Source organism: Sphaeramia orbicularis, chromosome 12 (genome assembly GCF_902148855.1).
Source record: "Sphaeramia orbicularis chromosome 12, fSphaOr1.1, whole genome shotgun sequence".
NCBI classification, from domain to species: domain Eukaryota; kingdom Metazoa; phylum Chordata; class Actinopteri; order Kurtiformes; family Apogonidae; genus Sphaeramia; species Sphaeramia orbicularis.
The window spans coordinates 10,022,727-10,040,923 of NC_043968.1; the positions used below are offsets into that span (position 1 = coordinate 10,022,727).

Here is an 18,197-nt window from a genome sequence, read left to right on the forward strand (position 1 = left end):
ACAGGTCAATTATACTAAAACACAGGTGTCAAACATACGGCCCGTGGGCCAAAACCGGCCCACCTAAGGCTCCAGTCCGGCCCGTGGGATAAATTTCTTAACTGGAAAATTTACACTGAAGATAATAACAATCAATGGTAGTAAAATCTTTTTAGTTCAGGTTCCACATACCGAGGTTATAACAGTTTTGGATTTTTCATTATAGTTTAGTTTTATTTAGTTTGGACTTTTTTTCTCGAATTCAGTTAGTTTTAATTAGTTTTTAGAGCAGGTTTGCTAGTTTTTATAAGTTTTTGTTTTTTCCTAAATGCTTAGTTTTAGTTTAGTTGTAGTTTTTTAATATCTTTTATCTTCCTCGCCAACATATTCAAATAAATCCCAGACAGGACTCTGCTGCTTTCTCCCAACTTTAGTCTCCATGTTTCCAGGTAGAGTGGGGACCAGAAGACGACTGGAAATGACAAGTGATGAGAAGTGACAGACTGTGAAGTACCGTATGGTGGCGCCGGCCAAAATGCTCGGGTGCAATAAATAGATTTCATATCGATCTGACATTGACAAAAACAAAAATGAAGGGAATTTTATCCATCATTTTTATACGTTTTAGTTAGTTTTGTAAGCACACAATACAGTTTCAGTTATCATTTTTCTTTTAATTATAGTTTTTATTTATTTCAGTTCACGAAAATGTTTTTACAATTCAGTTTTCGTCATTTCGTTAGTTTTCGTTAACGATAATAACCTTGCCACATACAGACCGAAATGATCTAAAGTGGATCAGAGCAGTAAAATACTATCATGATAACCTACAAATAATGACAACTACAAACTTTTTTCTTTGTTTTAGGGTAAAAAGTTAAAAGTCCATTAAAATTTTTTGCATTTACAAACTATCCTGTCACAGAAAATGTGAAAAACCTGAACACATATGAACAACCTGAAATGTCTTTTGAGATGTCAGTATAATTGTATCACTATTCTGTCTGTTACTAAATGTAATGTGTATTTGTAGATCTACTGTGGTCTGTAAGTTGTAACACACATTAAGAAAACTTTATAGATGTAAACAGCTTTTCATAATGTAATTTTACTTTTTTCACTGTAATTATGTTACTATTTCAGATCATATTGGACTGAATGTGGCCCCTGAACTAAAACGAGTTTGATACCCCACACAAAAACATAAAAACAACATGTGTAAAGGATTTTCTCACCCTGTGAACACGAGGCAGAGCAGAGTACAGATGAGAATGAGGACCTGGTTGAACATAGCAGAGTTGGTCCTCTGGATGGCTCTGTGGACATCATTCTACACAACAAAGACAGCACACACATATACTGCTGTTTTATACAACCACAAGTACCTCATGTTCTTGTCAAGTAGCCACTTGATAGACATTATTGCATCTGACCTTTGGGACACATGTTTTTTTTTTACTATACTTGACTTTGCACTTGTCTGTACATAATTTACTTTCCTTTTTTGTCTGATTTCCTCTCACTTGTTTGAAATAGGGTACGTTAAAATAGAATAGTTATGAATGTTAGCACACCAATCGAGGCTTACATCGTGCCTTTTTTTTGCTTTAAAACATTATCAATTAATAGTGTAACTGACTGATGGTTGTAGTTTCTGTGACATATTTCATCCTATACAGCAGGGGTCTCAAACATGTGGCCTGGGGGCCAAACGCGGCCCGCCAAAGGTTCCAGTTCGGCCCCTGGGGTGAATTTGCAAAGTACAAAAATTCCACAGTCAAGGCTGTGGAACTCATTTTAGTTCAGGTTCCACCTACAGACCAATATGATCTTCAGTAAAATAATAACAGCAGAATAACCTACAAAAATAACTATATTTTCTTCTCGGTTTGATATGAAAAAATAATATTACATTATGTCTATAAATAATGACAACTTCAAATTTTTGTCTTTGTTTTAGTGCAAAAATAACATTAAATTTTGAAAATATTTACATTTACAAACTATAACAATAAAATGTAACAATATAATGTGAATAACCTGAACAAATATGAACAACCTGAAATGTCTAAAGAAAATTAAGCACAATTTTAACTATTTTCTGCCTGTTACTCAGTGTTTAGTGTCTTTGTAAATCTGATCCATAATGCCCATGTAGAAATGATAAGTTGAGGCATGATATTGTTGAAATTGCACTTATTTTTCTTAAGAAATTTCATTTTTTTTCAGGTTATTCACATCTTTTTTGTTTGGATAGTTTATAAAAGTCAGTATTTTCATAATTTAATGGGGATTTTTTGCACTAAAACAAAGACAAAAATTTGGAGTTGTCATTATCTATAGGTTATTATATTATTATTTTACTGGTCCAGCCCACTGGAGATCAAATCGGGTTGAATGTGGCCCCTGACAGAAAATGAGTTTGAGACCCCTGCTATACAGTATCATCTCTATCATTTGTGTGTCCTGTATTTCAGTCTTAATTGCAATTAGTTTTAATTGGTTGTAGTTTTAATCTAAAAATACATGCTTGATGACCTTAACTGTTTGCACCGTCATTGTTGTGAATAAATAAATAAAACATATACCACTACTGTTGTTAAATGATTTGTTGCACACAGTGATGGCAGTATGGTTCTACTTTTAGAGCTACCTCATGTTGCAGCAATACCAGAATGAAATCCAGAGCAACATGATAAAACGCAGCAAAAACAGCAAATAATCCCCCAATGGGAATCCTCTGGGATGCACACAAACAGAGCAGAACCAAAACAGGTGAAAGATGTGTTGAGGAGGCTGTTGTCAGTAGCAGCAACACTATGAATGAGTGTGCATGAAGCCTTCATAAACCAGCATAGTGTGACTCAGTCGGCCTTGGCTTACTTCATTTCAATGTGATCTACCAATAGGTCATTAATAAAAACCATTGAGAGAATGTTTTCACTCACAATCATGTTCTCCAAAGCACATTTGGCTAACCAGCAGTTGAGAAACACAGGGATGAAGATATTTCTTAATGAGGGCCAGAAGATCTGAAAAAAAAAAAGAAAAAGTAAAATGTCAAATTTGAAGCTGATATTTAATCATTTTGGCAAATTTTCTTCAAATGGCTTATCAAAAAATTCATAGTGAAGGGTATTATGCAAATTAAATTGCACAAAAAAGCTGAGAAAAATGATAACTTATGCAAAATTTGTCACCCAAACACATGCAGTAGAGATGTAGTTTTGATTTTTTAGCTGTTATTAAGCTCAGAGGCTGCAGTTTTGTTATCTGCACAGACATAGAATACTGGGACATTGCGCACTGAGGTCATTTTAGGTACAAAACAAATACTGAAGGAGAGGAGGAGGGTAAAATTTCGAGGGAAAAAATCTTTTCCCGATTGAGTGGTAAATTAATGAGGAAAAGATTGAACATTTAGTAGAAAAAGCATAAATATTCTAAAATCATTCATTTGCCAAAGTTAGGCTCTCTAAGTTTGATATAAATATATAAATCTAGGTAAAGTCAACCCAGTTAGGCTGAGCTGATGATGTACTGGGCTGCTACATGAACATGAGACCAGGATCCACATCTGCAAGTAGTTCTCTTTTAAAGGACTCATATTTTGCTAAACCCATTTTTCTTAGCCTGTGGTTCATTTATTTGTGTATTTGGACCCTAATAGTTCAGAAAGTTTGAATTTGAACCCTCCAAGTGCAGCAAAACTATCTTTATATTCATTTTGGCAAAAATCGAGTGGATTTCTACAACCTGTTTGAATTCCTGCTTAATTTGTTACATTTTATAACTAGTTACGTCACGACTTTTGCACATATAAGGTCAAGACTTCAGACGAACATTTCTTGGAGTATGACATAATTGTTTGTCAGCAGCAGCAGCTGTAGTCCATACTGAAAATATCTCCAAACTTCGAGCCAATTACCTAAAATGTTCAGTTAATGGTTGTATTAATGAACACAAGTGGCTGAACTGGACAGAGGAGCACATTCAACAACCTGGAGGAGATGGGGCATGAAGTGGCTCATTTACTTTAAAGGGCCAGTGCTCAAAACGACCTGCCTTGTGTCATTACTCAGAAATGACACTGCTACGATCTGGCATATTTACAGCTGCAACTGTTGTAGATGTTCATTAATATGCACTGTCCCTAATAAATAATAAATAAATAAATAAAATAAATAAAAATAAATAGGGTTGAAGATGGACCTGTGGAGTTGAATTAATGAAGAACTCAGACCCAAGCATAGCATTTACAGCTTATTTAAACCACAGGGAAATGTTTTAAAATGCATAATTCCATTTATAAAAGCAAAATATCACTCCTTTGAATATACAATGCATGGCCAAAAAAGTCATCGAATGTACTTCTTTGGAACGCCTTCAGCTTTGATTATGATGCATTGATGCATTTGCTAAGGCATTGTTTATGCCATGTGATGCTTATGTAACGTCACAATAAATGTCATAGCATTTACTTCCCCCCTAAGTTGCATTAATATTTACTAATAAATATGTATGCTCATTCTAACAAAGCTAAAGGTGGTCTATGACCTATTCACATTACACATTACTCCCAGACCACAGAGTCCAAATATTATAAAATATACAGCCTGACCAAAAAAGGTCCCACACTCCTACAGCTTTGATTACAGCATGTATTCACCATGGAATTATTTCAGTAAGGTTATGCAATGTCACAATATTTATTTCTGTCCAGAGTTGCATTAACCATAAAGATCTGCTACTGCTATTGTGGCATTTCCCAAACCAAATTTAATCAAATTTTCTCTCTATTCAACCTTTCTTAAAGTGATTCTTCACTGTTTATTATAATATTATCCTATATATCCTCTATTTTTTCAGTGAGAATCAGGTATTTTTACCGTCGCCAAGGATGGCAGAGGTTATGTTTTCATCAGGGTTTGTCTGTTTGTCCGTCTGTTAGCAAGATAACTCAAAAAGTTCCGGACAGATTTAGATGACATTTTCAGGAAATGTTAATACTGGCACAAGGAACAAATGATTAAATTTTGGTGGTGATTTGGGTTGGAGGGGCTGATCTGCCTTGGTGGAGGTCTGAGCTCTCCACGTGCTTTTCTAGGTCTATATTTAATTTACTGACCAAGTAGATGTTCATAAAACTTAGATTGAAGTTGAGGTTTATTATATCAGAAACAGTGACTTTTTCAACAACATATATCATTAACTAATCATTAACTAAGTACTCTGGAATGCAGCACAAGTCTTTCATTATTGGACACACTGATTAATCCAGGTGTGTCTGCTACTTCTTGTTGTGACAACTGTGGTCAGACACACCTGGATTAATCAGTGTGTCCAATGATGAAAGACAGGAAATACAGGAGCCACCTGAAGTTCAGGAAGTGGTGGAGCTGTGCATAAAGTCCATTTAGGGTTCAGTGTCTTGCCCAAGGACACTTTGACATGTGGACAGTCGGAGCCAAGATTCAAACCGCCAACCCTTCGGTCGTTGGACAAAGGGTCGACAACTGGGTAAGTTGTGTTTTTTAGCCAGGCTGTGTGTGTATAGAAGTTTTGAATTTTGGTTTTGGTAAAAAAAAAAAAAAAAACTCTTTAATGACTAGTAATAACACATTCAGGAAGTTGGGACTTTTTACCGTGATGATGAACGGAACTGTGTTGATCATCTCCAGAAGAAATGACACTTGGAATATCTGCTCCCAGATGTTCCCCTGTTATAAGAGGCAAACAGTCTTTTTTTAAAAACACTTTTACCTGTGCAAACAATAGGCAGTGAGTCACCAGAGAGATGCACTTCTTTTTTGTCATCTGTCACTTTCCGGCAGCACTTAATCCTTCACCTCCCTCAGATCCTGTAATTACCTGCTAGCCTTGATGTAGCAGTGACAAACGACTGGGGCTAATTACTCCACTTATGGACTGCCACTCTCAGACTGTAAGTGACTAATTGTTCAAAATGCATTAATCATGCTGACGTGCTTCAAGGCTTTGTGTGCTCATGTTTGTGTGTCTCACCTTGTAGCTCAGATACATCAATAACATAGTCTCCAGGAAACTGATGATGGCCACAATCACCTGAATAAATCAAACACAATCTCATAACAGTGTTACGACGTAATAATGTTCTCTAAAATAATGTATGCATACTTCAACAGTCACTTAAAAACATCTGGGGTTCATATTAAGTGGCCAAATATGATCTGCTGATTGAAAACACACTCATTTCTGAGCGAGGTCTAGGGACAGCCCACTACTTTTTGATTCAGAACTTTTGAACCAGAAAAGTTGAAGACAAATATTATAATTGTAAAGGTCTAAATGCCATCTTAAATGTACTCAAAGGGCAAAATTTAGTTTCAAATATTTTTAAATTAAAAATATCAAAAACTACTGCGTCACAGATGGACAAAAAATTAACATCTATTTTTTGCAAGAATTATGAAGTTCTCAAAAGTGAAGTTCCTGTGACATTTTCCTCCTAACATGTATTCAGTGTATACCTTAAACCACAGGTGTCAAACAGGTGGCCCGGGGACCAAATCTGGCCCACCAAAAGGTCCAGTCCGGTCCTTTGGATGAATGTGTGAAATGTAAAAATTACACTAAGATACTAACAATCATTTTAGTTCAGAGTCCACATTCAGACCAGTATGATCTAAAGTGGGTCGGATCAGTAAAATTCTATTGTAATAACCCATAAATACTCATAACTCCAAATTTTTCTCTTTGTAAATGTAAACATTTTTATGTATTTACACTAAAACAAAGAATAATTTGTAAAAACTGTGAATAACCTGAACAAATATGAACAACCTGAAATATCTTAAGAGAAGTAAGTGCAATTTTAACAATATTATGTCTGTAAATGATAAACTGAAGCATAATATTGTTAAAATTGCACTTATTTTTTCAGTTTGTTCATGTTATTCACATTGTTTTAAAGTATAGTTTGTAGATATAAAAAATTTCATAATGTTATTTTACTTTTTTCACACTAAAACATAAAGGAAAGTTTGGAGTTGATATTATTTATATATTATTATGTTATTATTTCACTGCTCTGACCCACTTCAAATCAAATTTAGCTAAATGTGGCCCCTGAACTATAATGAGTTTGACACCCCTGCCTTAAACCCTCTATTTTACAACTTAATAAGTGGTTACAGGTAAAAAATAAATAAATAAACATTTGACCATACCTAAATAGCAGGAGTTTTGACAAATGGCAGTATCATGGATGGACAAAAAAAGTAAATAACAAATTAAACATTTTTATTTCAATTATCGATATCATATACTTTTTTTTTTTTTTTTTTTTTACAATATTTACAGCATACAAATAATATCAACATTACATTCAAATGTATTTTGCATCGATATATGGATTTATTAATTTTAAACGCTGTATGTTTAGAATATGACATAAATAATGTAATGGTCAAATATCAATGTATTTGGAATAAATTTAGTTTATTTATGAGAGTTTATAAAATGAACTCAGAATGACAGAAGAAAACTTTGTCACTTTCCAAACATTCACCCTCATAAAACTCCTAATTTTTTTTTTCTCATTTTAAAATAAATTTTTCTGAAAATATAAGTAATTACCTGCCCAAAAATATAAGTTTGGTGTAAGTTATTGTAGTTTTATTTTTTTGACCAGATGTTAACCTTCCCTTGACTTCGCCCTTCTGTTCAGGGACATTTTGACAACTTATTTACCATAGTAATTAATTTATCTTTATTCTTTAATGACTCACTTGAATGGCCCAGACCGGAACTTTCCTGTCCACCCAGAAGATCAGTTCCCTGACAGACAGAAAGAACAAACAACACTTAATCAACTTTATTTGTTTATATGCCAGCAATTATAAATACGATTATAATCACCCACGCTGTCAGATGAATTATCTTTAGGTATTAATATATTTCAGAGTTATCCTTAAATTTATGAGAAACATAAGTGCACACATGTTGATTTGGAGGTCCTCCCCCCCAGAAAATGTTTGAGGGCTCAGAATAAAAAATATAAAACATATGTGTCTTTAAAAGTTTGGAAAAGCTACAGTGGATAATACAAGCCCAAATAAGAAACAGTTGTGACGGTATCAAAAATGCAAATCAAGAAAGCACTAGTATGAAACTTATCTGACATTAGAACACAACATGGTTCATGTTTTGTCTGATCGACTTCGTTTGATAGGAAGGGATTTAGATATTTCAGCATCAACAGTATAAAACAAATGAAAAGATCCAAGGAATCAGGGTGCAGTTCCATGTTTCAGTGAGATAAGGGCTCAGGTCTAAGGTGAACGCCGTGGTCTCTGATCGCTCTGACAACACGTTCATCTACAGCTGATAGAACCACATGGGTCAGGATTACTGTGACGAACCTTCGCTAAGCTCTGCAATACAGACAAGATCCACAGATGAGCCCAAAGGAAGCCTGGAGTTAACTGTGTCCAGAGGCATGGTGGACTCCTGTGGACTCAGAGGTATCTGGGACGGACCATCAGTGGGAACGAGGACTCTACTCAGACCAATCAGCATCCAGGACTTGGGTTTGGACAAATGACTGATGTGTGCTACGAAAACAATCAGTATTAATACTATAGTACTAGTACTACACTACTTATACTGCACTACTAATACTACAGTACTCATACTACACTACAGTACTCATACTACACTACTAATACTACAGTACTAATACTCTACTGTTAATTCTACAGTGCTAATACTGCAGTACTCCTACTACACTACTATACTACAGTACTAATACTACATTTCTAATACTACTAATACCACTGTATTAATACTACAGTGCTCATACTACAGTACTAATACTATAGTTCTAATACTACTAATACCACAGTACTCATACTACAGTGCTAATACTACTAATACTACAGTACTAATACTACCAGTAACAGGTGCTGAGGTTTGTCCTGGTCTGGAGTCACTTGTTTGATGCATCATAAATGCTGGATATTACATTAATACATTTTGAAGCAACAAATGTTGGCTTCAAGATAATCATTGCAGGGATGTTTGTGTTTGGTAGTGACACAAACTTTATTTTTTTTTGCAAGGTTTGTTGCTTCAGTTTTTTTTTTCTCCACATGTTTGTGGGGTACAGTGAAGAAGAAATACCAGCATTTTCTGAGTTTCCAAAGCTTTTATTGACAAATTGCATTAATGCACAGAGTCAGTTTGTGTCACAGCGAAAACGTTTGACCTTGACTCTATATTTCATCCAAACAAAACAAAACCACACTCTGCAGATATTTCAAAGGTCTGGCAGAGGAAGACGAGGCGGCAGGTGCTGGACTGGCCTAATGCAGTCTACACTTGTTCCCAACAGAGAATATGTGGCCCATTTTGAAACACAAAATGCGGCAATGGTGACCTTATACTGTTGCTCATCTAAAGATTTATTAACAGACGGAGGACAAAATTACATGTCCTCTTAGTGTTTTCTGTCCCTGATCCTCCTTTAAGTGTTGTGAAAATAACTGACATTACAAATTGGTGAATGTGTTATGTTGGTAACTTCTTCTTGCAGCCTGAATGTGTGGAATGAAGAAAGACTTCAGTCAATTACAAATCAGTTGTAACAACATTGGTGCATTTAATTTTTAATTTGCATCTTCTCTATGTGCCAACTTTTTCTTTTTTGGGTTGCAAACGTAGGTGTGCATAACTTTTATATATATTGGAGTATATCTGAATTGAACATTAAGACTGGCAGTGTGAACCTAACAGTGTTAATGTTGGTGCTCTCTGCACTGAGTTGACATTAATTAGAATAAAGTGGTGTTCAAAATGGCACAGACATACAAGGAGAAAAACCCTGCCTTCAGAGGTAATGGTTCGGTCCTATTAACGACATCTGCACTCATCTTACTATTAAAATAGGTGATTTAATGCAAGGTTGAATAATGATATAAGTGAAAGATGCTCCATTAGAGTGTTATTCTGACTGGAAGCAATGTTATTATTTGCTAGTAATCTGCCCTTATCAGGAGAAATGACACCTTTAGTTACTCACCAGTTAATCTCTCTGTCCTGCACTGATCCGTTCCACTGGCAGTTAACGCTGCAGAGTCGAGATGATGGCAGAGAAAAGAAAAGAGAACGGAGAATCAAATGAAAATGAATACCTTTTGTAGTGGTATCACTACTGTTGCACTTAGGGATGTAACGATTACCAGAATAGTGATAAACCATGGTAAAATTGCAGACAGCTAGTATTACCGTTTAAATTCTTATTATCATGATAACTGTGTTTGATTACCGCACTTTTAGGGGAAAAAACGCCTATGTAAAGATATGCTTTTATGTCAAATGTTTGAGTGTAGTTTTAATTTATTACAATTTTAATTTTATATACCAAATATTTGGAACCAATATTCACTTTTAAAGTCTTTGACAAGGTTTGTTAAGCATCTTTGTGTTATTTATGTGATAAAGTATAGAAATTTTTCAAATTAGATTTTATCTTTTAGTATATATTTATTTTTTTGTGTGTTTTCTGGCCTTTTATGTTGACATGGTAGGTTAAAGTGAAAAAATAATAGGCAGATGATATAAATGAAGTTGTGCTGAAAAAAAAAAAACAAACAAACATGGGTATAGTAAACATTTGTTTATATAGTATATAAAGGTAAAATCAAAAGGACTGAAAAACTGACAAAATAGGCTCAGATCCCTAAGGGTTAAAATTTGAATGTTTCTGCCAAGAGAAAGTACATTGTACCAATGATTTTATTTTATTTTATTAAATAGAACTTGGTTAAATTATTTCAGTGTGTGCATAAGTACTTTTTGAACATTTTGAGCACAATTTCAATAATACCGCGATAATAATGATAACCGTGATAATTTTGGTCACAATAACCGTGATATGAAATTTTCATATTACATCCCTAGTTGCACTTCAAGCAAAGTTTCTTCTAGCTTGTTCAGACACAGTTTCAGAATTTCTAAACAGTGAAAGCACCATTTGCCGCTGCTCTGCTGTCCTGCACTGTGGCTGCTGTTGGTGCCCTGCACAGGGTTGTCCGTCATCACTCTGATAATGTACAGGAGACAGGTGAGCAGCTTCAGCGAGAAGTTGAACACACGGATCCTCAGGCCTGAAGGAGAGATAAATGAGACTGCATGTGTACGTATATACACATCTGAATCTAATGAGGCGTAAGTGTTTAGATTTCGTTGTATTGTTCTTGAATTGAGATGATGGCATGCACTCACTTGATCTTTGGTTTTTGATGAAGAAAAGCTTCAAACGCTCTTTGAAGGTGTTTTCATTCACATAAAACTCTACCTGCACCCTAACAGGGAAGAGAGGAAGAAAATCAACAACACTTACAGAAAGAACCATGCAGCTGTTTTTTAAAGGACAAATTTCACCGAACATGAATATGCATGATGTTTTTCCTAATCATTTGCCTGGAGTAGGTTCGGTAATTATCCAGCACTGATTTTGTTCCCAATCATGAGACAGAGTTAAGACAGGCCATGTAGCATAAACCACAGATGTAGGAGTTACAGAAGCAACTAATGCATTACTGCTTTCATGCAAAAAAAACAAACAAACCAAAAAGCCAAAAACATATATTCATAGTCTGACTTTTAGTGTTAATGTGACCTTCAAGTGGTATAAAAAATGAAGTTCAAAATAACGCTCAGTCCAGGTTTTCTTAATAATGTGAATACTGTATTATGGCTATGAAAACAGCAACACACAAACACACAAATAGGGCTTTGAGCAAGAGCAGAATGTAAATAGTAGTGAGTGACTTATTTGCTAGCAATGTGAAAGTTCTTCATTTAGATTAAAGGGGTCATATTTTGCTAAACCCACTTTTATTAGTCTTTGGTACCTTTATTTGTATATTTGGGGACCCTTATAGTTCAAAAAGGTTGAATTTGAACCCTCCAGGTGCTGCAAAGCTATCTTTATTTTCATTCCTGCAAAAATCCAGTGGATTTCTACAACCTGTTTCAATTCCTGCTTAATTTGTTACGTTTTATAACCACTTACGTCACAACATTTGCACATATAAGGTCAAGACTTCCGATGAACATTTCTCCGAGTACGACATAATTGTTTATCAGCAGCAGCGGTTGTAGTCCATACTGAAAATATGTCCAAACTTTGAGCTGATTACCTAAAATGTTCAGTTGTTGGTTGTTTTAACAAACACAAGTGGCTGAACAGGACAGAAAGCACAGTCAACAACTTGAAGGGGGTGGGGTGTGAAGTGGCTCATTTGCATTTAAAGGGCCAGTGCTCAAAACGACCTTTCTGGTGTCATTACTAGGGGTGTGTATTGGCAAGAATCTGGTGATACGATACAAATCACAATACTAGGCGCATGATACGATATATCATAATATATCATGATACTGTTCAAAGGCAATTTTTTGTGTCTTTTTTAAAAAATGTTTTATTATTTCCTCGAAGACTTGAAGTACACCAGAAATATGTACAAATACTAAACACATTTTTATTTGATCAGAACAGGATCTAATACTGTATCACAAAATTTTTTGAATTCTCCTAGTTTCCAAAGTAACTAACATCTGCCTCTCAGACAGTAAAAAGTGCTTTTAGGATGCTTCAAATAACCATTATTTAATGAAACAATGTTAAATAATAAATTTAAATAAGTTGTTGTATGTTAAATAAGATATAAACAATAAAGAAAACCAAATAATGAGCCTCCACCATTTCTGCATTTGAATAAATACCTAAAAATGTTGATACAGTACTTTTTAATATCGATACAGTATTGTGAAATGAAATATTGTAATATATATATATATTGCAAAACCGATATTTTCTAACACCCCTAGTCATTACTCAGAAGTAGGGTTGAAGATGGACCTGTGGATTTGAATTAATGAAGAATTCAGACCAAAGCATAGCATTTACAGCTTATGTAGACCACAGGGAAATGTTTTAAGATGAGTAATTCCATTTAAAAAAGCTAAATATCACTCCATTAATTCAGTTGTGGGGTACTACAGTGGTTATCACTGTCACCTCACAGCATTTAGGTACTATTCTAAACATACAGGGTGGGGAAGCAAAATTTACAATGAACATTTAGTTGTTTTTTCTCAGCAGACACTACGTCAATTGTTTTGAAATCAAACATATACTGATGTCATAATCATACCTAACACTATTATCCATACCTTTTCAGAAACTTGTGCCCATATGAGTAATCAGGAAAGCAAACGTCAAAGAGTGTGTGATTTGCTGAATGCACTCGTCACACCAAAGGAGATTTCAAAAATAGTTGGAGTGTCCATAAAGACTGTTTATAATGGAAAGAAGAGAATGACTATGAGCAAAACTATTACCAGAAAGTCTGGAAGATACTATTAAAGAAGAATGGGAGAAGTTGTCACCCGAATATTGGAGGAACACTTGTGCAAGTTTCAGGAGGTGTGTGAAGGCAGTTATTGAGAAAGAAGGAGGACACATAGAATAAAAACATTTTCTATTATGTCAATTTTCTTGTGGCAAATAAATTCTCGTGACTTTCAATAAACTAATTGGTCATACACTGTCTTTCAATCCCTGCCTCAAAATATTGTAAATTTTGCTTCCCCACCCTGTACTGTAGGCCTAACAGGAGTTTGCATGTTCCCTCTGGATTAGTCTGTCACTACAAGTGCCCCAGGTGTGAACATGAGTGTGAATAGTTCTTTGTCTGCAATGAACTGACAATGAATGAGTGAATGAATAGCATGTGCCGAGTGCAAATTTGTGAGGCAAAGCAAAACAGCATGAAATCTGCCTATAGCAGGTACAACTTGGCAACACTGCTCTGTAGGGAAAGTCGTTACCCTTTTCATGCGTAATGTTCAAAGTACTGCCGTAAGGGAGTTCAGACGGGGGACAAATGAAAGATGGAGTGCAAGGATCAAACAGAGAAGAAGAATTCAATCCATCCAAGCAGGTAGATGCAGTCATGTAAAAGTTTTGACTTGTGGCTTCAGGGTTCAGAGTGGGACAAGGCAGTGTGTGGGTTTGATGCTCATGAGTACTGCGGTGTGCACTGACTGCGATGACTGTTTCAGGTCAACACTGGCAAAACTGAACCAAAGAGCGAAGATGAAAATGGGATTGAAAAAGTCTGTGGATGAGATCTGAAAAAAAAATCTGTTACATGTGGCTACAGATGACCTCAGTGCATCACAGAGCTGCGCTGTGTCTGTCTGTGTGTCACCTCTTCGCCCACACACACACGCACACACAAACACACATACACACACACACATATCGTGGCCTACATAATACTGCAAGTAATGACCCTCAATCAGTTCCTGTTGAGCACAAAATTACCATCTGAAGTGGTCTGATATTAGTCATACTGGTGTCACTTTAGAGTTTCAGGCAAAACGCAAAGAAAATTGTGGCACAGCAACTTCTGCAAGTACAAATCCAAAACAGGCCGCGTAAATCAATTCCCCACATATCTTATTTCACAAGATGACAAAAAGACAACCACTGGTCAATTATTACTTTTGTTTTTATTATTTCTGATACTAAGGTGTCCAGTCAGACGCTCAACTTGATAGGATATTTTTTAACCACAAATTTCTCAATCATAAAAATTCCTCTAAAAATAATCTGAATTAGATTGTAGTTTGTGTTTCTGTGGTAGCAAAATTTAAAACGTGTGTTTCCATGCATCAAATAATGATCGAACATTGATGTTTTTCTCTTATCTTGGTAGACTGCCCTCAACTACTTGTCAACTTTTCTTTTACCTCGAGTAAGAGCAGAAATAAGAAAACATTGGTGAATCCCACAAATCTATGGGTACTAACAAAATAAGAGAATATGAAGGATATGAGCAGAAATAGGAGAAAATTTTTTCATATATGGCAGAGGTCTCAAACATCCGGCCCGTGGGATGAATTTGCAAAGTGCAAAAATTCCACAGTCAAGGCTGTGGAACTCATTTTAGTTCAGGTTCCACATACAGACCAATATGATCTATGGTAAAATAATAACATAATAACCTACAAAAATGACTTCTTGGTTTGATGTGAAAAAAATAACATTACATTATGCCAATAAATAATGACAACATCAAATTTGTCTTTGTTTTAGTGCAAAAAATAACATTGAATTATGAAAATATTTACATTTACAAACTATCCTGTAACAATAAAATGTGAATAACCTGAACAAATATGAACAACCTGAAATGTCTAAAGAAAATTAAGCACAATTTTAACACATTTTTGCCTGTTACTTAGTGTTTAGTGTCTTTGTAGATCTGATCCATAATGCACATGTAGAAATGATAAGTTGAGACATAATATTGTTCAAATTGCACTTATTTTTCCAAAGAAATTTGTTTTTTTTTTCTCAGGTTATTCACTTTTTTTTTTGTTTGGATAGTTTAGAAAAGTATGTATTTTTATAATTTAATGGGGGGTTTTGCACTAAAACAAAGACAAAAATTTGGAGTTGTCATTATTTATAGGTTATTATGCTATTATTTTACTGGTCCGGCCCACTTGAGAACAAATTGGGCTGAATGTGGCCCCCAAAAGAAAATTAGTTTGAGACCCCTCGTATATGATTTCTTACAGCACAGGTGTCAAACATGACATTTTCATCCTAACATGTATTCAGTGTATACCTTAAACCACAGGTGTCAAACAGGTGGCCCGGGGGCCAAATCCGGCCCGCCAAAGGGTCCAGTCTGGCCCTTGGGATGAAGTTGTGAAATGCAAAATTACACTGAAGATATTAACAATCATTTTAGCTCAGGTTCCACATTTAGACCAATATGATCAAAAAGTGGGTCAGACCAGTAAAATACTACCATAAGAACCTATAAATACTCACAACTTAAAATTTCTGTCTTAGTAAATGTAAATATTTCCATGTATTTAGACTAAAATAAAGTATAATTTCACAAAAAATGTGAATAACCTGAACAAATATGAACAATCTGAAATATTTTAAGAGAAGTAAGTAAAATTTTAACAATATTCTGCCTGATATTAAATGTTTTGTGTAGTTGTAGATCCATGTGATCTGTAAGTTATAATAAACATGTGGAAATGATATAGTGAGGCAGCATATTGCTAAAATTACATTTATTTTTTCAGTTTGTTCATGTTATTCACATTGTTTGAAAGGATAGTTGGTAGAAGTAAACCTTTTTTTTGTTTAATTTTATGTTTTTCACTGTAAAACATAGAGAAAATTTTGGAGTTGACATTATTTATAAATAATTATGTTATTATTTTACTGGTTTGGCCATTTCAGATCAAATTTAGCTGAATGTGGCCCTTGAACTAAAATGAGTTTGACAGCCCTGTTTTATAGTTTTTAATCCTGTCTCTGCACTGACTCAGATTAGGCTGTTGCTGCTTACATGCACTCATTGCATCAACTAAATACCACATTTTTAAAGAGACAAAAATACAAGAAAAATCTCTGTGATATGACAGCATGGTAGGTAATAAAGTTATTAGGTATTTTGGTTTGGTAGCTGGAAAAATGCCTGTTCCAGCCCAGAAAAAAGGTTCCACTTAAGCATCATTTTCTTTTCCATTTATCCTTAAGGCATCATCTTGTCACTTAAAACAGTTTTCCACAAAAAAAATCAAGTGCAATCTAGTGCTAAAGCATTTGGATTGGCAGTCAAACAGTTAATAAGATGCATCATCCTGTGACCATGTGTTATGGTCATGCTGTTTCAGCTGCAGGACTCTTTCATAATCAGAAAAATAAAATCATCGTGGCCATTTGTAGCAACAAGACAAAGACATGCTTGATGACTGGCTGTATATAGTATAAGAGTCTAAATATAAAATCTGACTTGTTCTAAGTTTCAGTACTATTTCACACATTTCCATGGACCTTCATTTTGAGCGCGCTTATCAAATGAGGAACGCGCACTTATTGCTTCATTCTGCAAATGCAATGAAATGTAAACAGTATCAGCTGGAAAACCAAAACAGAAGGATAAAAGTTTGCAGCCGGAGCTTCAGCCTATCATGCGCTCTCCTCCAGTGTGTGAGACCCGGGTGCACGGACATGTGATCCGGCCTCGGTGTGTCCCAGGTGGTCCTACCTCTGCCCGCTGTCGCTACCAAACAGCTCCGACCTCCACGCGCCCACGGACGGACTGACCCAGGTCTGGATGAGGATGTTCGGATCCATTGCGCACCTGTAGCTGCGTCGTGTTGTCAGGTTTTTAATCCTTCTCTATGTTGCGCCTCCCTGCAGCTCTAGAATAAAACTGCACTAACTGATTAATTGTGTTTTAGCTTTGAGAAGAAAAACAAACAAACAAAACAAAACAAAAAAACCTGAGCAGACTGCACAGAAAAGGAAGAGATGCACATATGAAACAAGAGGCAGGTTTTTATGCATTAATTAATTATTTATTTTAAGGAACGGGTGCTTATGTAAACATGTTTTTATATAAATCTATACAATTTCTCTGTCCCTCTCCCGCTTTCTTGCTCTCTCTCTCTCTCTCTCTCTCTCTCTCTCCATCTCTCGTGCGCGGGCCTGTTGCCACAGCAACGATGCTACGACAGGAATAACCCTAACTGATGCTGTTGCACGCTCCTCTCCAGCAGCACACTGACTGACTGACTGACTGCAGCTCCACGAAAAAAGCAGAACACACTCAGGGTGACAGTGTGAAGGAATGATCTGATGGATCATCTGCACACACAGGCTGACTGCTGGCATCAGGTGCACCGCCCTGGCCATCATCACCTGAGGCAGGGGTGACACACTCATTTGAGTTCAGGGCCCACATACAGCCTAATATGATAGAAAGTGGGCCGGACCAGTAAAATAATATAAATAATAGGATAAGAATTTTTGAGTCAAAAAATGTAAAATCCATATGGCACAGGGATTAGAGGCAGAGAAGCCTATGTGCATGTATATGTATGTATGAATTTGTACATGTATATGTGAGTGTACAGGGTGGGGAAGCAAAATTTACAATATTTTGAGGCAGGGATTGAAAGACAGTGTATGACCAGTTAGTTTATTGAAAGTCATGAGAATTTATTTGCCACAAGAAAATGTACATAATAGAAAATGTTTTTCTTCTATGTGTCCTCCTTCTTTCTCAATAACTGCCTTCACACGCTTCCTGAAACTTGTGCAAATGTTCCTCCAATATTGGGGTGACAAC

General features: G+C 35.5%; 1 protein-coding gene across 1 annotated transcript in view; it reads right to left on the bottom strand.

Annotated features, from left to right (window-relative positions):
• The window catches only part of kcnt1a (potassium sodium-activated channel subfamily T member 1a), an 81,340-nt gene that overhangs the window by 49,379 nt on the left and 13,764 nt on the right, over positions 1-18,197 (bottom strand). The window contains exons 3-10 of the mRNA XM_030150921.1: positions 11,245-11,324; positions 10,991-11,126; positions 10,040-10,087; positions 7,749-7,797; positions 6,004-6,063; positions 5,625-5,699; positions 2,928-3,011; positions 1,215-1,309 (exon numbers count right to left, since the gene is read on the bottom strand). Of these exons, the coding sequence (XP_030006781.1) occupies positions 1,215-1,309; positions 2,928-3,011; positions 5,625-5,699; positions 6,004-6,063; positions 7,749-7,797; positions 10,040-10,087; positions 10,991-11,126; positions 11,245-11,324 (627 nt within the window). The remainder of the gene's footprint in view (positions 1-1,214; positions 1,310-2,927; positions 3,012-5,624; positions 5,700-6,003; positions 6,064-7,748; positions 7,798-10,039; positions 10,088-10,990; positions 11,127-11,244; positions 11,325-18,197) is intronic.